Source organism: Dermacentor variabilis, chromosome 1 (genome assembly GCF_050947875.1).
Source record: "Dermacentor variabilis isolate Ectoservices chromosome 1, ASM5094787v1, whole genome shotgun sequence".
NCBI classification, from domain to species: Eukaryota; Metazoa; Arthropoda; class Arachnida; order Ixodida; family Ixodidae; genus Dermacentor; species Dermacentor variabilis.
In genome coordinates, this window is record NC_134568.1 from 263,229,838 (window position 1) to 263,255,315 (window position 25,478).

A 25,478-nucleotide genomic window follows, 5' to 3' on the forward strand; every position below is an offset into this window, starting at 1 on the left:
GATTTATTGGCTAAATAAAATGAACCATAGAAACACCACCCTGACTTCTTGGATTAGATTTCACTGTTCAAAATGTGCTTTCTTTCGATACCTCTACACTTGGACATAGCGACGGGAAGGTTAGCGCTGCCATCAAAAAAAATTTTAGGACCATCATCATCATCATCATCATCATCATCATCATCATCGTCATCATCATCAGCCTGGTTACGCCCACTGCAGGGCAAAGGCCTCTCCCATACTCCTCCAACAACCCCGGTCATGTACTAATTGTGGCCATGCCGTCCCTGCAAACTTCTTAATCTCATCCGCCCACCTAACTTTCTGCCGCCCCTTGCTACGCTTCCCTTCCCTTGGGATCCAGTCCGTAACCCTTAATGACCATCGGTTATCTGCCCTCCTCATTACATGTCCTGCCCATGCCCATTTCTTTTTCTTGATTTCAACTAAGATGTCATTAACTCGCGTTTGTTTCCTCACCCAATCTGCTCTTTTCTTATCCCTTAACGTTACACCTATCATTCTTCTTTCCATAGCTCGCTGCGTCGTCCTCAATTTGAGTAGAACCCTTTTCGTAAGCCTCCAGGTTTCTGCCCCGTAGGTGAGTACTGGTAAGACACAGCTATTATATACTTTTCTCTTGTATATAATAGCTGTGTCTTACCAATGAGATTTAAACTCTGAATACAAAAATTTTTTCGCATTCTTTTCTTTCACCAAAATTGAATTTATGGTCATAATAAAATTTTCAGTTTCATAAAATCGTGTAGGCTCTACCATCTCTATATTTCGATTATAGCTAACCTATGATAAAATTCTCACTTATTTTGCACTTCACTATAACCTACCCGATTCTTGGCCAATGTCCCGGAGTGGGTAAGTGCCAGTAGATCACAAGGATCTACATCGACATCTACCTTTACCGCCAGTCAACATTCCTATTCCGTGTGTCTCCGTTTTAATAAAACCAAATAAAACAATAAAAAGAGCGGGAGAAAAAATAAAGGCCAACTGCGTTTTGTGCCGCGACGCACAACTTCTCTTCGACATGCAAACTCGCGCGTAGCGTCGCGTTGAGAACCGGGAAACGCCGACGGGAAATTGGCGCCGGCCTCCCCGCGTCTTTCGTTTGACGTCGGCGCTGACACGCAGACAGCGAGAGTGGGAATTATCTTGGAAGAGAAAAGGTGCGGCTCAGTTAAGCGCACGCACTTTTATCGCACTGGGTGGCGCGTCCGGCCTGGCCAGCGGCAGTCCATTGTCATCGGGGCCATTACCCAGGGAGGAGAGAGCGCACCAAGGCTGGCTGCGTGCCGGCCGCCGCCGCCGCCGCCGCCGCAAAGGTTGCACTGTGAGGCAACAGTCCGCGCCGCTGGTCATGGTGATTGGCCGAGGAGGCGGCGCCTCTTCCCCTGCGGCCCTCTCCCGCTTAATCGCTCGAGGAGAGCCGCGTCCCAACTGAAATTCACCGCTGCCTGTGCGTCCTCCTGCCACGTCCTGACCACGCCGCTTCCGAAATGGCCAAGGTGCCCGGACAGTCATCGGAGAATAGTATCGAGGGGTGAGACAACCTGACTTTCATTTTTTCCCATTACGTTTTTCCTTCCCCGTCCTGTCTGTGCCTGCCTTCATCGCCGCAACCTTGGTCCTTTATGGACGGAGGTAAAACACCGAACACCTGCTGACGACGACCGATCGCTCCGCTGATGCCCACGTGCCGCCGTAGCGTAACGGGCTGACGGTTGGCATTCTTTGCCCCTTGGCGGAGTAGTATTTCCCCAGAACGCGTCGAAGGCATACTTCGCATTACGTGCGTGCGCGGCATGTTTTGCACTGGGAGCTGCGCTTGTTCCACAGTTAAATCTAGCTGTCCGCGCTCGCAGCCTCATCAATGACGCAACACTTCTTGAGAGGTTGCAGACGCTTTTACGACAAGGTGCTTAAACGGAAGGGGTGTGCTTCTTTTTCGCTTCTATGTGTGGTAATCTTTTCAATCAGGTGAAAGAGCATTTATGTTTCTGAAGCTTTTACGTAAAAGATCGAGATTAATAACGCTATGGTTTAGTTTCGCTTCACTAAGCTGCTAATAAGTTGTCTTTGCGGGCGTTAGCTTACAGCTAAATTTGATGAGTAAAAGCCGCAGACGCTTGCGCTTGATATGTAACTTGAAAATGCACTAAAGGTGAATACGAATAAAGCACTGCTATATTACTTATATTACCTGCTTTTCATTCTCTTTGAGCACAGAATTTCCCCTGGTTTAAACTTTCTGGCGGTGCCGGTACGCGAATGCTGGAAATGTCATGAGCAGCCGGTAGGTGTTAGTGTTTCAAGCTGCAAAATATTTCCGCTCAAGTAAAAAACATCGAAGAAGAAAAAGAAGAAGAAGAACCAAGTGTCATTTGCGTGCTTTGCAGATTTGTGTGTAATTCTTTTGGTACAAAAGCACTGTAAGGAAGTCTCCCACTGACCTCTACTAGTACGGTATTTGTCATTATTGTTAAGATGGTTGACAGTTCTTTTACTTATCGATTTCTCTGGGAGCTGCTCGGGCTTGTTTTATTAGATGGGCATTATGCTTGCACTTCACTGTCTCAATTCAAAACAGTTTAGTCTGGCATGCATCTGGCGGCTAGACAAACCGGTTACCCGCATAGTTGCTGCTTCGAGGAGCGAGAAAATTGCCCTATAGGTCTGCCAAGGACTATCTTAATCGCGCCTTCATCCGACCATTTACGCAGGCGCTCTTGCATCTTGTCATTGGCTTTCACGGACGGTGTTGCCAGCTTGGCGCCAGATGTAAGGACATTTATGGTTCTTACTCGTGACCCAAAAATGTCCAGCACTGAAAGAATGAGCTAAGAGTTAGTTCTGTTTCTCGTACTGTTGTTCGCGGGTACGATACCTGAAGGCAACCTTGGAATCCTAGAACCACAGTAACGGAACTGGCTTCTCGCTGTCCTCCCTCTCATACCCCGCCCCTCCAGAAACACACACTTCTTTTTTTTTTTTTCGAAGCGACGCGCTCGCATTTTGTGCCATGTCGAGGCGCACGCATATCATGCCACGAAATGCAGCGCAATGCCACTTTTATGCACGCATAGGTTGCAAAGGATGTATATTCGACTAAACGTAGCGCAGATGAGTGTAACTAGGTTCGTGCACTGTTTCTCGCCGTGCGATCTCCGCAAATATCGCTTGTGCGCACACAGTCCATGGCGGACAGCCACAGTACTTAGGCCCAGTTAATTGCCCTAGCGGTTTGTAATTGCTATGCTAGAAAAGTGTGTTTGGCCCTAACTTTCGGATATTTGTTATATGTCATAACTTCCACAATTGTCTTAAGATCAATGGAAGGTCTACGCTGATTATCTGCGAAGCTGAGCGACAGATTTGTTCGTACGAAAATGATACGTTTTGATCGCTCAGTAGTCCGTTATCACTGCTTATGATACGTAGACGTGAGCGTTGCAGTTTTTAATAAAATAATGTTCCGCGGCCACTGGATAAAAACGCACGGGAGCTGTTTGATCGAGCTTCCTTGCATGCTCAGCCGACGTGCACGTCAGATGTTGCTGGATGATGCTATTATCCCACATCCCCTGTCAAGTACCGTGGTCACTGACTACCTTATTTCTATGAACGTGCTCACAGTGTAACAGCACCATTACACTCCATTCGTCGTTATGCGTCTTCTGAGGTTCCCAAACAGCAAGTGAAAAAAAGCAGCCAGAAGGCAACCAACTTGACAAACAGAGCGACATTCCAGACATTGGCATTACTTATAAGCACACACGTGCGCGCACACGCGCGCACACACACACGCGCGCACACACACACACACACACACACACACACACACACACACACACACACACACACACACACACACACACACACACACACACACACGCACGCACACACGCACGCACACACACACACACACACACACACACACACACACACACACACACACACACACACACACACACACACACACACACACACACACACACACGCACGCACGCACGCACACACACACACACACACACACACACACACACACACACACACACACACACACACACACACAAACCTGCACACAAAAGTGGAGTTCGGTTGAACAAAAAAACACACAAAGACTAGCACGTTGACGACAGATGAGAAGGAAAGCGGCAAAACCAGTCTTACAGTTCAAGGTCAGAGTCGGAGGTGGATGCTGTGATTCGACCTTTCCCATATAGTTTCTTGCCTTCGTTATCACAGCCGGATTCTTCTTCGTGGCATTTTATTATCTTTAGCCCCCACAAAGCTTGGCATCGCGACGAACGTTGCTGCTACGACCAGGATGAAAAAAAAAAATAGTGCTGGAAAGGAGAGGGGAAGGGAGCGAAAAATGTAGGGAGGGGGAAACCTTATCGCTGTAGAGCGACTGGTCATGCAGGGCAGTGGAAGTTATGAAGCGAAAACCTAATTTAAGCGCACGTTGAAATTCGTGGACTGGGGCCCATACGCAACACATCTAGGACACTTCGCCTCAGTGACGTATTAGGGTCCCCTGCGTGGGAGGCCTATTTGTTGGTGTGCCACGGTGTACCATTCAAAAACGATTGGCCGAAAATTGTTTCGCTACTACATCCGGTCACTCTAGTTGACAACGGCGCGGTTTTGTTCGCCCTTGCCAGGAGAGCTTGCGATGCTGTTGCACCAGAGGGTGCGTTATTAGTGCTATAGATATTCCGAACGCGTCCAATAAAAAAGAAAAATTTATAAGTGCTCGGGATCCACCGCGTCGGCTCAGCAGCCATAGTGTTATGCTGCTCGGCGTAAAATTCTCAATTAGATTTCGGGCCGCATACGTGGATGAAGGCGCTTAAAAAACAATAAAAGGAAAAAAAATCACAGAAGAAAACGCCCGTGCACTCAGTTCTATAGGGGCACGGTAAAGAACCTCGGGTGATGAAAGTTAATCTGGAAGCCTCCGCTACATCGTCCGTCCTAGCTCAGGCCTATCTTTCTGCTGTGAAAAGGCGGTTAAGCTGCGGTCAGTTCGAGGAGGAAAATTATTTACCGGAAAAAGTCGGTGTAAGGCCATTTGTAAAAGATATAATCACCGAGGAAAAATACAAAACAAGATACTGTAATTTCTGGTGGATTTTCTACTGGAAACAAAATGCAGACGATTTCAGATGGATGTTCTGGGGAAACAAAGGCCGAAAAAAGAACGCCGTAATTAGGGAAAATAAAAAACCGGAAATCCTTAAACCTTGATGTAACTTACCTTTTCGGGCTGCCACTTCTATAAACGCGCGCAAAGATTGGACCTTTTTGAAAGACCTGATGTGGTTAAGCAGTTATATAGTACCATAGGCAATTTAAGCGATGAATGCAAATCAAAGTTGTATGCTATAACGTTTGTTGTTAATATTTTTACATTTGTTAGGTATCGCCGTTCGCATTTCTCCTTTAAATCCGAAAATCTCTTGTCGGAAAGCTCGCCCTTGTTATCTTACTGTTTTTTTTTTCTTTTCTTACAGGCGATTGTTTCTTAGAGTGACATTGGTCTGCTTAAGCCGTTTGCAAACACACTGTGCTTTCTTTCTCTGCACGTACGTTTTTTTTTCTCTTTCGTGCGCAAGTTGTTACCACTTTAGAATGGTGCCGAACAATCCGTGCGTTCCTCTATGCAGGGCTCTTATTTCTAAGCGCTCCTTGAAGCCTTTCGTAATCGGGCCCTTCTTTCGCCCCGCTAGGGTTGTTCTCGCTATTCTCGCCGCTCTAGCCACGCTTCGCTGGGCGTGCGTTCGTCGACTGTAAACCCGCAGCAACTACACTGAGGGCTCCGTGCGTGCATCTGTGCAAGGGCTCGCGCCGCCTGAAAAGTACGTCGCCACAGAAAACGAAATAAGTTGCCGTTTCATTCCGAATGACTTTGGACAGATGAGCCATGTATGCGATCAAAGCTCTGAAAGGCTTGTTGCGGCAGCACGCGCGCAAATTCCCGTCAGTGCGGTCAGTTCTCAAACGTTAGTGCGAAAAGGCATAATAACAGGTATCGGTGTTTAACGTCCTAAAACTGCAGTGTGGGCCATGTGGAACACCGTGTAGTGTATTCTTTTAGCCCGCGTGAGGTTCTTTAACGGACTCCCAAGTAAAAGCGCCAGTGTTTTTATTTTCATTTTTTTAATTCCGTACCGACCGAAGTGCTCCCGAGTTCCGATTCCGCGACCTCGCGCTCGGACGCAGCCAAATGCGATTTACTCTCAGCCGTCGCGTCACCCGCCGCGGTGGCTTAGCGGCTATGGCGTCGCGCTGCTGAGCACGAGGTCGCGGGATCAAATCCCGGAGGCGACGACCGCATTTCGATGGGGGCGTGCTGCAAAAACGCCGATGTCCGGTGCATTGAGGCCACGTCAAACATCCCTTGGCGTTCACAATTAATCCGGCGTCCCCCACTACGGCGTGCCCGATAATCAAACGGTGGTTTTGGCATCTAAAACCCCAGAATTAAATTCATTTCAGTGCCGCCACATCAGAAGCGCGAATTAAGCCGCTACGCTAGTGCCACTCGGCTAAGCATGATCCCGCCCACACAACAAAGTGACACGCCGATATATTGTGGGCGCTGCACTCCGACACAGTACCGGCCGAGACGAGCCGCGAAAGGAGGCGCTACCGCAACATTACGCAATCACGTCGTCACTGCTCGGATATGTGCTGTAATGATGCGGAAGAGCACTTTCGTAACGTGAACAATTAGTGCCGGCACGAGATGGTAAAGCCGGGAAAACAAATGACGCTGCCTTAAGACCCAAGAAATAGAAAAGCCCGCCCTACACATGCGTAAACATCCCTCAACGAGCTATCACATGTAACATTTCGTTTCTATTTTGCTAAAATTCTCCTAATGTCCGTTCTCTCTAATGAATATATTGTTGCGCCAAAAGCAAAATAACGACTTAGGAGGGAGAGTAAGAAACGACAGGTCGAGCGCTCACTTTCTCTCTCTTTGGGAATAAACACAGCGGCTTGGAACCCGTGGAAGTGTTACCAATGCAAGTGGCCTGGCCTTACTTGGCCTCACTGCATTTTCGGCGTCTTCCTTAACCACTCAGCAAGCTCTTTACAAAGGGTTCAGGCTTCCCTGTTCACCTTACGAGCGACATTTACGCATAGTTTAAGGGATATATATATATATATATATATATATATATATATATATATATATATATATATATATATATATATATATATATATATATATATATATATATGCACCGATTTCGAGGCACAACGTTGAAGCGATGCGATACATTCGCGTCTATTTAAAACTCCAGCTTGATTACAGCACCTGCGGCTCTAGGGACTGATCCCACAGTCTCCAGTTCAAAATGCTTCCAGGCACTAGAAACCCAGCTTTTGGTTCCGCATGGCAGTATTGTTCTCTCTCTGCTGGCGCTATTACAATAAACGTTGAAGACTTCCTCTGCAGAGATATTAATTTCAGAACCTCGAAAAATAATGCGAGTAAGACAATAGGCCTACAAGAAAAGCCACAGAATTTCTGTCATGTAACGCCGTTGCCATTCGTTGACTCGGCCTTTAGTGCCTCTCAGAGCACGTGGCGAGCAGGCAGAAGATACAGTGTCATGTCGCAGCGCGTGGGACACGGGCTGCGCTAGGGCCATTTGCGTTGGAAGACAAAAGCCGCCACGCTGGCACTGCAGAAACTTGTTTAGTCTACCGGGGGGAAAACGGAAAGAGCAGTCGTCACAATGAATAAGAGGCGCCAGACATAGCAGATTGTTTCTTATTTTTGTTCCTGTGGTCTTTAAGTTGTTAGCTTAAAGTTAAAAAAAAATGGTTGCAGAAGGTTTAACTTGAATGTCGACATAAGTAAAGAAACTAGGCTTCACGGCCGAGCTTCTCCCTGAAATAGCTGCCCAGCGAGCTTATGCTACTTCTATAACGGCTCGGATGCCACATCCAAACCCTAAATTGTGACGTTGGTATACGTTAAAACATGTACGACACGGCACGAATTCCAAACGTTGCGCAGAAACCCGAGAAGGACGGTTGTGTCGCTAGTTAGTGATACCAGAAGTGGCTTCGCGAGGAGCTTACACGAGTCTTACAGTTTACATGGGTCTTTCTATCTACGAAGCCTGTTTTATCTTTGTTCTAACATTTCTACATCGGCGAGAGGATCCTTTGAGGGAGCCGTAGCGCATTTCACGCACACTTATTTACAGTAATGGCACGTGCCACTGTATTAGCTGAACGGCAAGGGGGGCGGGGCCTGATAAAAACGCGAGTCTCGCAATGTCCGTTGTTCTCGCCCCTCGAGATCTACACAGATCTGGAGGGGGCGCAACAGGCTCCTCGTAGATATTGTGGCCCTGAAGTCTAGAGGGTCCCTCGTCTTGTTGTTCACGCTGCTGGCGCGATAAGGCATTTTCCTTCTGGTGTTTTGCTCCGAGATTGGTGCGCGCGTAATTCGCCGACTGACCGACAATCTAAACGCGTGCGCGTTTTCTGTTACCGTGAGTTGCTTCGCCGCAGCTACAATGCTGAATACAAACGATATATATATATATATATATATATATATATATATATATATATATATATATATATATATATATTTTACAGTAGTAGCTGCCAAGATTTTTAGCTCCTTTTTTAACTCTCGACACAGTCGTTGTGAATGACTAGTATAGGACCGGAAGAAACCGCCAGAGTATGGATATCTTCTCTTCTTCATTTATTTATTTAGTTATTTACAAACATGTCTGCAGACGTGAAGATGTGTCGAGAGTTAAAAAATGGAGCTAACAGTCATGGCAGCTACTACTGTAAAGTAGTAGCTGCCATGACTGTTAGCTCCATTTTTTAACTCTCGACACGTCTGCACGTCTGCAGACGTGTTTATAAATAAATAAATAAATACATAAATGAATCAATAAGAGAAGATATTCAGACTCTGGTGGTTTCTTCAGGTCCTACTATTCATTCACAACGACGGCAGGTAATGATGATAGCGTTTTATTATAATGCCAGTGGCTTATCGGCCAGCCAGAAGCAAGGGAGTTGAGGAATCGGTAATGTCGAAGGTGAACGCTATCGAAGGAGAACCTTATACGCTATCTTGCAAATATTGTTCAATGTTCATTACTTTTAAAAGTTCCCTCCAATATTACATAAACCTCGTTCTTGCTCGCGCACATGTTTTGCAATTTTATCCAATGCAAACATAAATTATTCTACAAGCATACTTCGCTCTCCACTGGCTTATTCTGCTCTATTAAAGAAGCATCACGCTGCCATCTATATCGAGCCATCTGTCTGCATTTCAGCTGCACATAGCTATCAGTTCTTGCAATATCTGTTTGTGCGCAAGTGTTTTCGAGATACGAGAGATAAAATATCTTAATACCTAGGCATACAACCTGCAAACAAAATAATAATAATATTTGGGGTTTTACGTGCCAAAACCAATTTCTGATTATGAGGCACGCCGTAGTGGAGGACTCCGGAAATTTTGACCACCTGTGGTTCTTTAACATGCACCTAAATCTAAGCACACGGGTGTTTTCGCATTTCGCCCCCATCGAAATGCGGCCGCCGTGGCCGGGATTCGATCCCGCGACCTCGTGCTCAGCAGCCCAACACCATAGCCACTGAGCAACCACGGCGGGTCGCAAACAAAATGTGTGCTGTGCATTTGAGTGGGAGGTCTATGCACTGCACCTGTTAGGTCCAGGCTACGTGCTTAAGAAGCGAAGTATTTGATTTTTACGAAGTTTTCGCGTTCTGAGTACACGCACGCACGCACGCCTTCCCCCCCCCCCCCACACGCACACGTGTATATATACGCAAGCAGGCTAGGTGAATTTGACCCCGCCCCGTTTCAAAGAGGATGCCAATAAACCATCATCATCATATACATGCATGCATGCTTGCACACATACAACGAGCAGCTCATGTATGTATGGTAGCATACCCTGCCCCCCTCCTGTCGAGCTGCCACTGTGTGCAAGAGTAAGTAAACGCTGGTAGCAGAATGTCTGGTACACGGCACAAAAGCGCCAAGTGCCTGACAAAATTTATGCTACTTTTGCATGAAAGATACATGAACAAAAACGTGCCCAATAAGAACTCACATCCTGCCACGATTCCGTTTGCAAAACCATTTGTATTACGCTGAAGAGAGAGGACACAAGAAAAGGGCCTAAAAGGGCCCTTCTGCGTTATCCTTATCGTCTTTAAAGCTTTGCAGGGCACTGTAGTGAAGTGTGTGGTACGTCTGACTGCAAGCGCTGTGTCAGCTAATGTTATAGCACACTCCCGAAGCGGCAAGAGAGCGTTCCGGGTCAAAAATGAGCTTTCTTAGTAGTGCAGTCCACATGCCGCTGGGCCTTGTGTTTATGATACGTGGGCTTCGCCACGGTGGTTGTTAAGTTGTTAAAAAGCGGCGTATTATCATCTCTCGCGTGCGAGGTGTATAAAAGCGGGTCATATCTACCCGAGCTCACTTTTTAGAGCTTCGCAGCCGCGTCAGTCGACATCTCACGGTTGCCGCCGACACAACTCAGCCATGAGCTCCAAGGATGAACAGTAAGAAATGTGTTTCATGGGTCTCCTCGCTTCTGATATGCATTAACTCGATTGCCCCTTGACCTCTGGCGTTTTGACTATTCGTTTGTAATCATACGCGAAGCCAAATTAGTTTTTCGTCAATTCTTGATGCACCCGTGAGAATATTGACCTGCGTGAAATCTAGACACGTTGCCGTGCACTTCTCGAATAAGATTCTCCCATATCGGTTTACGTATGTCGCGTCCTAGTTTTTTTGAGGTGTCACTCCTGCATTGTGAATATTTTTTGTGTAGTGACCAGTGCGATGTTTTCATGTATAACGCTTAAACATTCATCTTACCCACTCGTAACCGTGTTGTGATGTTTTTTTTCCCAGAGAAGTGCTTTACATTTGCATCGAATTACCGGCAGTCAAAAATGAGTGTCATACAAAAAAATACAACAAAATAGTTTTTTGCTCTTGTAGAAAGTATTGCAGCAAAATAAATGTTCAGCCTAGCTGCTACAAGCTATGCTCTCGGTCATTGTGCGCTGTTTTGCGCGCATCTATCGACGCTTAATCGCTACTGCTCATGTGCATATCAAAAGTGCCTGCGCAGCACTTTTCATATGCATAGCTTAAGGATTGTCAGAATATACTGCAAATTCCCCTCGTTGCTTTATGCAGGTACTCATACGAGCACATCGAAAGTATCGCAAATTTCCTACTGAGCAAGACGGAGCACCGACCAACCATAGGAATCATATGCGGCTCTGGCCTGGGTTCTCTGGCTGACCTTATTGGAGGCAGCAAAGAGTTCCAGTACAAGGACATTCCAGATTTCCCTGTCAGCACAGGTTCGAATTATTTTGCACATTTGTCAGTGAAAACTTGCAGAAGACTCTCGCGCGACAAGTGCGTGAAAGACATACAGTACTTATTTTGCATTTATTTTGGCACGCACCAAATACTATTTAAATATAAAAGTATACCACGAGTGTTAATTAATGACGTGGAGCTGACAAAATTATCTTTGTAAACTACGTTCTGATGCGTCATCGTTGGTACCAAGACGAATATGAGCAAGCGAACGGAAGTGCTGAGGATAAACGCAAATAACGTGCCTGCGATTTCTAGCACAATTCATTCGTCGACTGCCCTTGAGGCATGCGTTTTTAAAGCGAAGCTTCCGGATTTTCCTGACCGTGGCTGCCAGGTGCTCCTGTTGCCTTGCTGAACAGCTCACACTTAAAGGGACACTAAAGGTTACCAGAAACTCAAGTTAAAGTGGTAGAGCAATGTTCTAGAACGTCTAAGGCGTCAATATAATCGCGAACAGAGCTTTAGTAACCGAGAAATTGAGGTAAATGCATGACACGATTTGAGACCCCCCAGCGACATTCCGGTACTAGCCCGATGACGGAAGGTCTCCTCATAATTTGTGTTACTAATACTCAACTACTCGTATTAAAAATATCATTTCATTCGATTATAAGCCGGAAAAAATGCTACTTGTCTACGTCTATTCGATTCTAGGAAAAAATAACATTTTGACGTTACCCTTCAGTAATATGAGTGTTCGAAAGGTTTCGTTTTCGCTCGACTCTGCGCCGCGCACGCTTTGGAGTTTCAGTAGTTTCGTTATCGCGTCGTGCTGTGAGGGTTCTGCTCGCGAAACTTTCATTTGGAACAAGCAGCGAGAATGCCACGTCCATGTGATGTCGTGGGAAGCCCTCGTTGCTTTCCCGCTCCGGAGAGCCGGTGTCGAGGCCGCCGTCGTAGTACGCAACGACGCCGGCAGTGCGAGCCCTCAGAAGCAGGTCGCGCTCGTCGGTGCTCAAATCGCTGAAGTTGAGCCCACCATCGCGAGCCAATCTGTCGGTTTCAGGGTCCATTGCGACGAGCGTCGAAGTTAGCGTCATAGAATGAAGTACCAGCTTATGGGCGTCTTGCGCTGGAGTGTGAGGTATAGTAGCGGCGCCTGGTGGCGGTGCGGGAAACGACATCTGGGTCGTGCCAGCTTGGGTCGTATTGAGCCCTGGCTGTGGCGAAGCACGTTTCTAGGCCGAGTTTTGCGTCGATTCGCACATTTTTATGCCCTGTTGCGAGTGCGAAAAGGCTCGTCGCTTCTCATAGACCACGCCGACCACGCTGCGAGCTCGCTGCAGCCTATAGTTTAACGAAAACGGACTCTCCGTGTGCCGTGGGACGTAACGTGGGACGTAATTCGTTTCTCCTTCCGCTAGCCACTATACTCCCGCTTTCGCTCTGCTGTCGGCTCTGTCTTGGCTCTGTTTCTGGCCGCGCGTTCGCGTTTTGCGCAGAAAAGCCGTAGCGCCGTCTGCGGACGCCGTTCTACTCACCGATGGCGCAACGTCACTATGAGACCATGATGTCAGTTCTCCTCGATCGGAGGGCGCGCGATTTGAACTGCGCTAGAGGTACGCGGACGCTTCAGAACGCATTTTCTCTTAAAATAAGTCTCTCCTTGGCACGAAACAAGCGTTTCGAGGTTTCTGGGATGGTATTTCAACAGTCCACGTTGACTTAATAGTAACCTTTAGTGTCCCTTTAAAGAAAGTAGAGTTACGTGTCCGATGGTGTGATTGAACCTCGCTCTCCCAGCACAGCAGCCCGATGCTCCCACCAGTATAAGGTATACAACCACCGTACGTACACTTCAATGGTGCCTACGGCCACCAGCTCTTGCGAGATGACCGCCGCGTGTGTGTCACATTGCGCATAGCACGGGTGCGCGAGGACACATGCGCGCGCGCCAGTTTGCTCTTCAAATGAAGAAGCAGAAACGAAGTGGGCACAGTGTACAGCATTTGAGGGACCGCTACGCGACAGCTTCGCTTCACGTAGATTCCAAGATGCACATTGGATCTGTATCTTTTTTTTTTCTTTTCATTGAAAACATGGAGCCAGCGATGACAGCGTTTCTACTTTATACACGACCGCTTTGTTTGTTTGTTTGTTTGTTTGTTTGTTTGTTTGTTTGTTTGTCAGTCAGTAGAGTCATACATGTGAGCTAAAAGCTTGGCTCAAATGTTAGCCAACATAAGAATGTTTATGTGTTACGAGTGACTTTTCGAATGTAGTAGCACAAAATAAAGTGCCACTGGAATTCCTGTTGCATTTGACGCGATATGCATGCTGAAGTTTAACATACTGGCCTACGAGTGGTTGCGATGGTGGTAGAAGCAATAGCAGAATAGTGGCAACAGTAGTAGTGGTGGTTGTTGTGGTGGTGGTGGTGGTGGTAGTAGTTAGTTAGTTAGTTAGTTAGTTAGTTAGTTAGTTAGTTAGTTAGTTAGTTAGTTAGTTAGTTAGTTAGTAGTAGTAGTAGTAGTAGTAGTAGTAGTAGTAGTAGTAGTAGCAGCAGCAGCAGCAGTAGTAGTAGTAGTAGTAGTAGTAGTAGTAGTAGTAGTAGTAGTAGTAGTAGTAGTAGTAGTAGTAGCACGAAAATTGGTCCTACTGCTTATGGGATGACTTCTAGATAATCGCACCTCCTAGCTTCCCGCATCAGGATGTCGATACTGTCATCCATATAGTGTAGGACAGGACTGCTCTATATGACAAAGTGGCCGTATCTGCAAGCCGGTCTTTGCCATTTCCCGTCGTATGCAGTTGCAGATGAATAAACTGGCAAAGCTCATCCCAACCTCTAGGCTTGAAATCTGACATCTAGATAATGCTCGAAAATATCGGCCAGTGGTCAGTGAGAAAAAAAGCAGATACAGGTACGATCTTTTTATATAGGTGTGGAAGTTCATGCCTTTTGGAAGGTGAATCCTGAGAGGTGGGGCTGAAAATATCTTAGCTCAGCTGATCCTTTATCACGGCGGGACTGAACTAATTTGTCCCCTTTACGACCCCCGCCTGGTAGCACCCGGTCCCAGCGGCCGCAAGCATGTAGGTGTTTTTCCGACCTTGACTTCGTCTGCCGCTTCGAGGGCCCCTCACCCTCCATCCCTGGGTTGTCTCGTTTCGCCGAGCCCCTACTGATAAGTACGGCGCGGTGGGCGCCGTCTTGAGATAAGGCCTGCTCGAGGTCACGTCATTCGTGTCGCCGCTGGTCTCCGCGTCAGACGAAAGTGTCAGCCTGGGAAGTGAACGAGAAAGCCCGCAGGCGCTGATGTGCGACGTTTATTCAAGGTGTCCTGGTCGGGCACATATCATGACATTTGCAGTTAATAAATAAATAAAAGCACAATAGAGTAAAATAAGAGTTGTTATGATCGGCCTAAATTTTCAAAGAAGCCATCGACTACCACATCTGGCGATGGGGGCATGCCCCACCAGGAACACGCAGTTGTCACGGTTGATGTTCACGCCTCATCATTCACTTCTCATCAAGACAGCAACGTCGTCCTCCTGACCGTCACGAAGTGGCCACTTATAGGTGAAAGGGCCTTGGTCGACAACTCTCGGGGGAAAGCGTCGACGACAGGCGGTTGCCTCCTGTTGTGACACGTTGGAGACAGGTGCACCACGTACACGAGGAGCTCGTTGAAGACATGAACACCCAGAGCAGCACGCTGACGACCAGTGGAGGGGAGGGGGGCGACAGAGGTGGTGAACGATTCAGCGTTTGTGACTGGTCAGTGGATTCCCTCAACGAGGGAAAGAGGGGTTATTTATGACCGTCCTGGCCCCTGTGTTAAATCAGAACCGCTCGAGATTGGGATAAGAGTCACAACCATGTACCAATGAAGTGAATACATTCTTTTCTACTTTTTTCATCATCACGATGCCCGGCTTCGTCGTCGTTTCCTGATTCTTGCGGTGAAGACACGCCTCACCCTGTCGAGATCGTATCAGAGTTAAGACTCATAGGCTGCTTCAATTTTGCAGCCTCACGCTGGCTGCACGAATTCTGCAGAAGCCTCTTCTCGAGAAGCCTGCAGACGCCTCTTCTCTTCTCGATCGAGCCAGGAAACATGAACAAAAGTTAACGAAAGATGAATTGGCGCACTTACCTGCGCACTGCAATGTCTGTCGCTGTGCACCTCTTTTTGAGGAGATAAAGATTCTGGGTTGAAGCCATGACCAGACTGCACGTGAACTGATGGAGGCTTCTCACATAAAAAAGAAAGGCCAAGACTGTGTTAGCGATACCTCCATTAGGTTGTTTCAATCGGAAATAGATTTTTTCGATAATTGGTTGCCACGCTAAGCCCGTGTTCTTGTTTGCTGCGATCTGCGCATGTTCTATTTGCCTATATATACCCACGGGCTGCTGTGAATAAAACAGTTGAAAGTTACCGCCCGTGCTGTTTATGTGTTCTCTCCCTCTGTCCCCGTCTTTATTTGCGGTCAATATGATATGCCTCTTACATGCCCATAAACGACAGCTGTTGTGTGTAGCAATCGTCTACAACTTTCTCCAGACCAATTTCAGATTAAGGAGTTATAGGTTTACTTGTTTGTTTTTCACAGTGATCGCATTAGAACATGAAAGCAACTGCTTCTGAATTTTAAAAAAAGTGGTGTAGTTTGACATTCTTAATAGATACCAAGGAATCAGATAGCAATAAACACATACTAATGGTCCAGTGTGAGGGCCTGTTAGCAAAAAAGTCCCAGTAATGTACGCATTTGGCTAGGCCGGGAGGCAAACCTAGGAAAGCATCACTCGGTCGTATTCTCTCTCTTTTCAGTTCCTGGCCACAGCGGGAAACTTGTTTTAGGCAAACTGGAAGGAAAGACTGTGATTTGTATGCAAGGACGCTTTCATCCTTACGAAGGCTATCCACTATGGAAGGTATATGAAATGCTGTTCTACATTCCAAAACCACGATATCATAAAGAGGCACGCCGTAGTGGTGGACTGCGGATGACTTTTGACCACCTGGAGTTCTTTAACGCGCACCCAAATCTAAGTATGCGAACGTTCTTTGCATTTCGCCCCCAGCGAAATGAAGAAGCGCTACATTGTGTGCGCAATTACACACATAGTGTGTTCACTACCAAGCCATGTACCTGACGCCACGATCCCCTGTGGTTGCTCAGTGACTACGGTGTTGGGCTGCTAAGCACGAGGTCGCGGGATCGAATCTCGGCCATGGAGGCCGCATTTCGACGGGGGCGAAACGCGAAAACACCGGTGTACATAGATTTAGGTGCACGTTAAAGAGCCCCAGGTGGTCGAAATTTCCGGAGTCTCCCATTACGGCGTGCCTCATAATCAAATTGCGGTTCTGGCACGTAAAACCCCATAACTTAATTTTTTTTAACCTGACGCCATGTTATATCCAACTGTGCTATTGTTGTGTGCTAAAATTTGTTAAATAATGCATTAATGAGCGACGTGGCTAGACCAAACGCATCCGCATCCCATAATATGAGACGTTTCAAGGGGTCACTTGCTCCCTCCTATTTACCTCCTCCCAACGCGCATGATACACCGTATCACGTTGGTGCATAATAATCCTGCCGCCTTCTTCGCGTGCCGTTTCTTTATACCACAACTATACTTATGGGTTATTTAGGGACTCGGAGGCATGTTTTTATCCTTAATATTAATAATAATATTATCCTTAATTCAATTTGCTACTTGCATAGCTTTCGGAAAATATATTTATGCTAATAGATTTACTTCAGCACTATCACTGGCGCTGTATGAAGCTGCGCACCCATTAATTTCCCTCTGCGGGCCAAGTAAGGTATTTACTCGCACATAATAGTACCTCAAGTGCACTTGCCACAGTCACACTCCGGCTTTTAAGTACCGCAGTACACAGTGGCTAGATTTATAACTACGTTCCATTCAGAATCGTACGATCGGACCCATAATCAGAAACTGCTGCGATGTTCGAATCATCAAAATGAGCTTTTACTTTCTACAGTGCTTGCAGAATCTTGCTGCAATTGGATTCGTTGGAGTTACATGATGCATCTTAATTTTCTTTTCTTTTTCAGTGTGCTATGCCAGTAAGGTTAATGAAACTGCTTGGAGTAAAGACTCTTATTGTCACAAACGCCGCTGGTGGGGTGAACCCAAATTTTAAAGCTGGCGATATCATGATCATCAAGGACCACATAAACTTCCCTGGCCTCGGCGGTGACAATCCTCTGAGAGGTCGCAATGACGAAAGGTGAACATTTCTTTCAGAAAAGATTGCAATAGTCGAGTATACGAGGATATGCATGCAGTTTGAAATAGATCTTCCAAAGGGCGCACGAATTCGGTATTTAGGAATTCGTCTGCTTGCAGTGTTGAATCGCAGTGGCGATTGAAAGATTCTGAAAGATGCCGTGGTGAAGAGCGCTTGGGTCGAATTTCCGGTACATGTGATGTTCAATTGCACATTATTGCCAGTACATGTGCGTTTCTGCATCAATCTGTTAGTAGGCGCTCTACACAAATTGTGCCCTTTAGTCGCACTACTAAGCCATGATCGCAGCGCTTCTCCTGAAGCGACTCGGAGCTCACTAGCACTGAATTTGTTAAAACACCGCATATCATGCCTCTCGGTTAACCTCGCTTAACCCCCTTTCTTCTCGTTCATCGCATATGATGCCTGTCATTCTTGTTTTGTAGCCTAGTAGAAGCGCACGAAAGAGACAGGACGGTGGCAGACACAGCACGGGACGCTGCCTCGATCTCGCAGCTGAGCTTTATTGGGCAAGCATATAGTATGTATGCAGGAACAAGATTCAGTTGTGACTCAGTGCCCATAATGCGTCTGCCACCGTCCTTCGTCTCTTTTCCGCCATTAATATACAGTTCCGAAATGTAGTAGCCCAGCTCTCGTTTGTTCTGTTGTTCTCGTAGTGACATTGAGTACTTTTGCTCTTGAATCCTCACGGAAATGTGTGGCTTTGAGAGCCTGATCGTGGCCGTCTCATTCATTACACCCGGTTTTGTAATTACATGGCACTGGAACGAAAACTTCGCGGTATGCTCAGCCGTGGAGACAGCGCGTGTAAAAGTCGTGCCGAATGCAAGATCTCTTGTACTCCCCAGTTTGTCTCTGCATCGCGTTTATTCACATTTCGGGGTCTCGCCGCGTCATTGTAATCGTAACCGAGTACATTAGGATTTATACATTATTCTGCTTGGAAGCTATGCAGTTTTTTGGAAATAAATACTTGTATTATATAGCGAAGCTTCTAGTGCGGCTGGAAGCCCTAGAAAACGTTATACGCGTGATTTCACGGTGTCCTTAGAAAACTAGATAATTCACGGAGTTTTTATTTAGAGGGAAAGTGGGGGCCATGTTAGGGGTAATTGACAGGAAAGTTTTAAAGTGTGTGGGTTAGGGGCTAAATGGAAATTGCGACACCCTCGTTTTTCCCTGTTTAGATGCTGCATCTGAAACACTTACAAAGCTTCGCCGCTGCTCTGGCATAACCAAACGTGACAGCAGTTCTATATCTGCATAGAATGGGGGCCACGTTATGGGTTACGCGTACTGAGAGCTAGTTGGAAGTGTGCCGGTTAATTACAAAATTTGCAGATAATTACTTATAAAAGCGTTCCAAAGCTTTACACAAGTATTTTAAGAATCGGGAAAGAAGTTCTTCCAATGTCCTGAAAGGACTCGACGTGTCACAGGGTCGACATTTCGAGGGAATGGGATTTCCCATCATAATTTAAAGTAAGACAACAGAACTCCAAGGCGTCCATGTTGACAGTTTCCCACCCAACACATTAAAGAAATAAACATCCATGAGTGGATCATATCGACATGTGGACGTGCTTATCTTTTTCGGGTGAGCGCTTTTCACCGTCTAACAAATGTTATCGCTTAGCGCGGGACGCGACTGCATGTATCAGTCGTTTCTGGTATGTTATCCATGGTTCTATCCTCCGTCTGTTGTCACCAAACCTTGTGTAATCTGACAGCATGTATGAGCGACGCGAATGGAGTTGAACTTTCTGGGAAACACGCGGACATCAGCCATTACTGTAGAACGTTCGATGACTCGTGTATAAAAGCCGACGCGCTTGACCGGCAGATCAGATTTCGACGATCGCCGACTCTTTCGCCGCTATTGTTGTGCTTTGAGTGTAACTTGTTTTTGTGAGCACAAGTTCGCCCAATAAAAACTTAGTTTCGTCATTCATAGTGTTTATACTGCGTTCTTTACCCGTTACTATACGTGACAATATGCAATCTTTACGTCCTGGTTCTTCATGACCATGCTACATAGTGCCGCTCGCTACATTATGCGCGAGTAGTGCTGTAATGCTCCCACAAGCGGTTCACAATGATATCGCGTAAAAAAAATACATGTCGTTATTTATGCCTGCAGATGTTGCACTAAAGTAAGCACACGGGCAAGTTTTTCTTACACATTTATTCCTGCCTATAGATGGGGACCTCGCTTTCCGGCCATGAGCAATGCCTACGACAGGGATCTCCGGGAGTTGGCCAAGAAAATTGCCAACGAAGAGCTTTCGCTCTGGCCTTTTCTCCGCGAAGGCGTCTACTGCATGGTTGGAGGGCCAAACTTCGAGTCTGTTGCCGAGATAAACATGCTACGAGTACTCGGCGCCGACGCTTGTGGTATGTCATTGCCGCTTCGGAAGTTCTGAGCATCATTCCTTTGCTCCAGTCATGCTTATAGTCCACTTCGATCAAAAAAAAAAATGAAAGTGCGATCAGAAAATTCAGTAAACTGGCTTTACTTCAGGCCATCCCCCGTAGTACTCTGAATGTCGTTATTTAGGACTGAAACTTTGGAATACGCTTGGAGGACCACATTTTCTAGCAGCAGCGGGTTATGAAGTGTTCTTCAGGCCCGATTGTACGGGAAGTAGGCAGGGTTGTATACAGGGCTGTTCTTTCTTGGACGAAACTTGGTCTGATATAACTTGAACATTTACTTTACTTAACAGGGGAAAAAATGTGGATGATATGATGCGTAAAGTATATGTTAATTAAAATGAATCTCATTGCCTTCACTTCAAATTTGGGTTATGAGTGCTTGAATACTGATGACGCGTGTCCACTGAGCGTGAACGAACGTGCATATATGGGGCAGTATTTAGAAAACTTTTACGTAAGAGAATTCGCCTACTCTCCAGCGTTCGGGGGTCTCTACTACTCGTGATGATGACACAGTCGCTGCTGTAATGACTAATCGCCGACGACCCTTAGGCAAAAAAAAAGAATGTTTTGAGAATACGAGCATCATAATTGTTTAAACAGTTTCAAGAAGTGTCTTGTTGCTCTTCAGTTCTGTGTTGAAATTTTTTTTCTTTTCATTGCTGTCCTTTCGATTAACCTTCCTTTGTCATAAGGACAAAGCGTGAACTGTAAGATGGGGAACGCCAAGGGTAACCGACAACTCAAGTGCTCTTTTTGTCGCTTGCGGTGTCGTCCTCGCCATCTAATTCGTGTCCGAAAATGTTCGACCTTGTTTCAACGAAGTCTAACAAAACCAACTGGCGGTCTCTCTGTAACCTCACTCGTAATCTGAATTCACGAGAAAAATTGAACAAGCGGCACCGTGCCACTATTGCTTAGGCAAATCATCACGTGCTACCACAACTAGTGATCTCAAAAGTGCTTTTTGTGAGGACTATTTATACCGTAGCTGGCGCGCCCGCAATTACAAGCAACACAGTGTCACGTGAATTCAACCCTTTCCCATGATTTTTGGCGAAACTGAACATACTAGATTACCTCAGATTTTAATACTCGAACAATGTCAACGTTCTCTCGCCTTCTTTTTTTCTTTTTCAGAATAACTGAAACTCCTATAAATCTGCGTACGTTTAATTTCTTACACCCAGAGTCTATATGTAATAATGCTCGCACCTGCGCGTGATAATGAAGACAATAGTGGTAATACAATAAACCTGTCGTCCTATATCGCCAAATGAATAAACGTGAATATTGGGAGCAAGAAGTTACTCAAAGTCCGAGCCGCTCTGGCTATACGTAGCGACGCTCTCACTGAATATAGCATTGTATTGATCGAACGAGCAAAGCCATCTGCACATTTGTGTTTAAGTGCACGCTGACATTTGGAAACATATAGGAAATGCCAATGTTTTATTCTGGTATAATTATTACAGTGGTAGCGCCCCACATATTATTCCAACCAGTGAACATGCACAAGTGTGCGACTGGAGAATGACAGCAATGATTTCTAGCCGACGTCTATCATAGTTACCTTACTATCGTTCCAGGCATTTACAGATCTGACCAGAACACGCTTTTTCGGGTGCGTGCGGTAAGTGCGCGTTTAGGGATATGTGTTCGCCTTTGTCAGCCAGTGATTCTAACTGTCGGCATAGGCGTGTGACAAACTAATAAGGGATAGCACTACGCTTCTTCAGCCACGTGTGTCTCCTTTCGCTTGCTTTCACCCGCATAATTAAACATTAAGAAATTCGGATTACACTTTCCTTCAAACTCATGTCTTCGCCACTATCCGCAATACGATAGTGCGTGAGCGCAGTCACGTGGCTTTATTTCATATTTCGCGGGCTTTCTTTAAACGCCAAAAAAAAAAAATCGCCACGCAGCATGTACGCTGCCGCAAAAAATTGGAACGGTCGTTTGTGAAACCCCTCTACAACGCAACGAAATGCACTTGGCCCTAAAGTGAACATTAAAATTTTGCATAATTCATCTTAGTTAATTGACCAAGTAAGCGGAATATGACAATATTCTAAGGAGCGCCACATAACGGCAAACCATACGCCGTTGGTTTCATTCAGCTGCGGCTAACCAGATTTTTTTTTTTATGTCCTGAGTTCAAGTTACGTGAAACACCCCGTATATACTATATACAAGGCTTACATACTGATTTTACATTGTTACAATTACGAAAAATTGCAACCTTTATGTATTGTTCTTCACTTCTTTGTTTTACGAACCTATTCACCTCCTATGCAGGTTGTGACCGCGTCCTACTATCGATTAAAATTATGATCGCGCTAACAACGTATGAGTATTGCTCAGCATTGGTTAATTATCGGGGTACACGGCCCGCTGCGACCTTGATTTTTTTTTCTTGGAGGCAGCTGGAGGGTGCACTTCCCACTTCAACTTTCTTATGGTGCTCTCTTGCGAGCGTCTCCTGACTGGAGTCTTGCGTACTTGTGCTACAGAGGGTGCTACATATATGAAATGCATTCACCTTTTCAATTACTTTCGCAGGCATGAGCACGGCACACGAGGTCATCGTGGCAAGACATTGTGGCCTCCGTGTCTTCGGGCTTTCGCTCATCAGCAACGTGTGCATAAGCGACTACAACACGTGCCAAGTGGCCAACCACGAAGAGGTCCTCGAAACCGGCCAGAAACGCAAGAAAGACCTCGAAAAACTCGTCAAGGCTCTCATCAAGAAGATGGACGCGTGAAATACTGCGCTGTTCCTCGCCTCCCATTCATTGGCAGTATGTTAGACATGCACCAGAAAACGCATCACAGAAAAGAGCACTACTCGCTAGGGCCGCGACACGTACTTAGGTACACATGAAGGCTGATGGGGAGATGGAAGCCAAAGCATAATTCATGGCCTCAGACTGTATGCTCTGCCTTCCGCTTCTTATTACTAGCCGCAGCGCGGGTCGCGCACACTGTTGCGTATTTCTTCACACCGGAATGAAGCGGTGGCACTTAGCTGACTGCTCTTCATACTCTATCTCACAAGTCGTTCGCAGCACTGTCGAAGGTACGAGGCGTGCACAGGCAACATCATTGCGCAGCGGAATATAGTTCCGAGCGTATCATGATTACTGGTGGGATTATAGTTTTATTTTTCGTGGCTAGATTACATGCTACAGCGATGCGTGGCATGCTAGGACCTTCGCACATGCTTGTCGTATACTGCGAATTACTGTGACGGTGAGCAGAAGACGCCACCCGGATGAATACATGTCGAGAGGCACGCGGCCTTTCTATTGGCTGAGGAGTCCTGCATCTTCCACAGTGCTGCAAACGACTTGTGAGATGGAGTATAGTAGTGGTTTCAAACGATGATTACACTACTCTCGGAGTCCGCCATGCAAACCCGTAATGTGACAGGCCCAGCGTCCAACAGACGCTCGGGTGAGAGAGTTATAGCACAGCCACCTGCTCTTCGATATCGGGGCGTGCAGCTCATTTTATTTTTATCGCATGAAATTATTACATATATTGCCGTTATCCAACAATGAAAGACTTCGACTAAAATTTTTTTCATACACATGTTCGTTCACGCGTGGCATGAACATGTTCATATCCTTTTATGGAAAGCACACAAGTTTTAATTTTGAATGTAGACCCAGGGACCACTTGTTACATTCTTTATTCAAGTTTTGGTTCTTAGTTCCATCCGTAATCACAACATTGGCGCTACTGAAGTCACTGCGACGCTACGTTGCCACACGGCGTTGTTAGGGTGTATATAGAACAATTATGCGAGTACTTCACGAGATCTGGGACAGGCGAATGGTGTGTCTATAAGCAAATGTGGATGAGTGATGTACCGGTGCTGCAATATACGATAAAGCGTTCTTGTAGATTAAACACGCTCGTGTGTGAATCTCTCGCTTCTACAATATCCACGTGAACTATTTGAATGCCAATGTGGCAGAATGTGCAAGTCCTTCCAAGCCTTCGAATACTGCTCTGCACCCGTCGCGGTAGCCCAGTGGCTGTGGCGTTGCGTCGCTGAGCTTGGGTGTGGAATCGCGGCCGCGGCGGCCGCATTTCGATGGGGGCGAAATGCAAAATGGCCCGTATTCTTCCCTTTAGGTGCACGTTAAAGAACACCAGTAGGGCAAAATTAATCGGGAGGCTTCCACTACGGCGCGCCTCGTAAGAATATCGTGCTTTTGGCGCGTAAAACCTCTGAACATGAATACTTCTCTGTGTGGGGAAATTTTTTTTCGGCTGCACAAGTTTTAACGTCGGATTGGAGCGAATCGTACCAAATGTCTGCTTGCGTGACATCAACACGCTGCTGCGGTATGCTTTGCTTCGCGATGTGTAAGCGTACAGAAAAGATTAACTCAAGAAGAGCGGCAGACGACAGCTTGTCTTCATTAACGTAACCGTCACAGGTCACACCCGCCTATAGTTAAGAGAAGAAGAACTTTATTTTTATTAACTCATAAAAATGAGTGGTGTATATGGGTGAAGCCCCTATTCCAGAACCCAAGTGGCTTCTACGGCTCGACGGGCCTGGTCGAGGGTCGCCAGCTGGCTTCCCAAGTCCAGTTCAGTGAGTCGCGCCTCCCACGACCAGTTATCGAGCGAGTCCGTGATTAGCGGTGAGACGGCGCCGGCCGCGCGCCTCGGGAATTTGTATGTGGTGTGCGGGAGTGTCGGTGTCTTCACACCCGGGTTATTTCTCTTTGTGTCTGTCGGGGTACAACTTGTGTAGCCTGTGCAAGTGAGGAAAGGTGTTCGTCCGTAGTCGGCTCTCTTGCCCACTTCCTGTTGAGCTTGGGATGGTTCAGAGAAGCGCTACCTGCACCGTTCCGACTGCGCCAAATCATTGGAGGTGTTATATCAGTAAGATCCTCCTATTTAACAGAGGTTCCGCGCGCTTTGAGTTGCGACACCATGCCGGTAAGCTTAAGCGCATACGTATTTATGACGGACGCGGTTGACGCTCGTTGCTGTCTAAATTTGGCCTAAATACAATAAATTTTGTTTTCGGAGCTTCGGTTATACTATGTGACGTCACAAAAGTGCGCAGGCCCTCTCACGTACTGGATGTGTTGGTTAGATGCTTTATTTCTCTGTTTTTTCGCTCTGCGTTGCGGGGACTCGCTTTCTTTTGCGCAAACATCGCGACCCTCGTTGCACAAACGCGAGAATGCGGGCTAAGTAAACGCACTGGAGGATACTCTCCGGTAGATACCCAAGTTGAGCTTACAGTATAGACTTTCAGGCTAGCTGGTTTGATGCCAGTTACTCTGACCATATATCTCTAATAC

The 25,478-nt window shown here is 46.5% G+C and overlaps 1 protein-coding gene across 2 annotated transcripts; it reads left to right on the top strand.

The window, feature by feature from the left end:
• Nucleotides 1–1,258: 1,258 nt before the first annotated feature.
• Nucleotides 1,259–24,060, top strand: LOC142563774 (purine nucleoside phosphorylase-like). Of its 2 annotated transcripts, none has more exons than XM_075674390.1 (6): nucleotides 1,259–1,561; nucleotides 11,267–11,436; nucleotides 16,246–16,349; nucleotides 17,507–17,682; nucleotides 19,907–20,100; nucleotides 22,708–24,060. In XM_075674390.1, the coding sequence occupies exons 1-6, from the start codon at nucleotides 1,518–1,520 to the stop codon at nucleotides 22,908–22,910; spliced, it is 891 nt and encodes a 296-aa protein (XP_075530505.1). In that variant the 5' UTR covers nucleotides 1,259–1,517; the 3' UTR covers nucleotides 22,911–24,060. The 2 variants fall into 2 exon arrangements, with proteins under 2 accessions (XP_075530505.1, XP_075530513.1); XM_075674398.1 differs by lacking the exon at nucleotides 1,259–1,561 and adding an exon at nucleotides 10,500–10,617.
• Nucleotides 24,061–25,478: the final 1,418 nt, after the last annotated feature.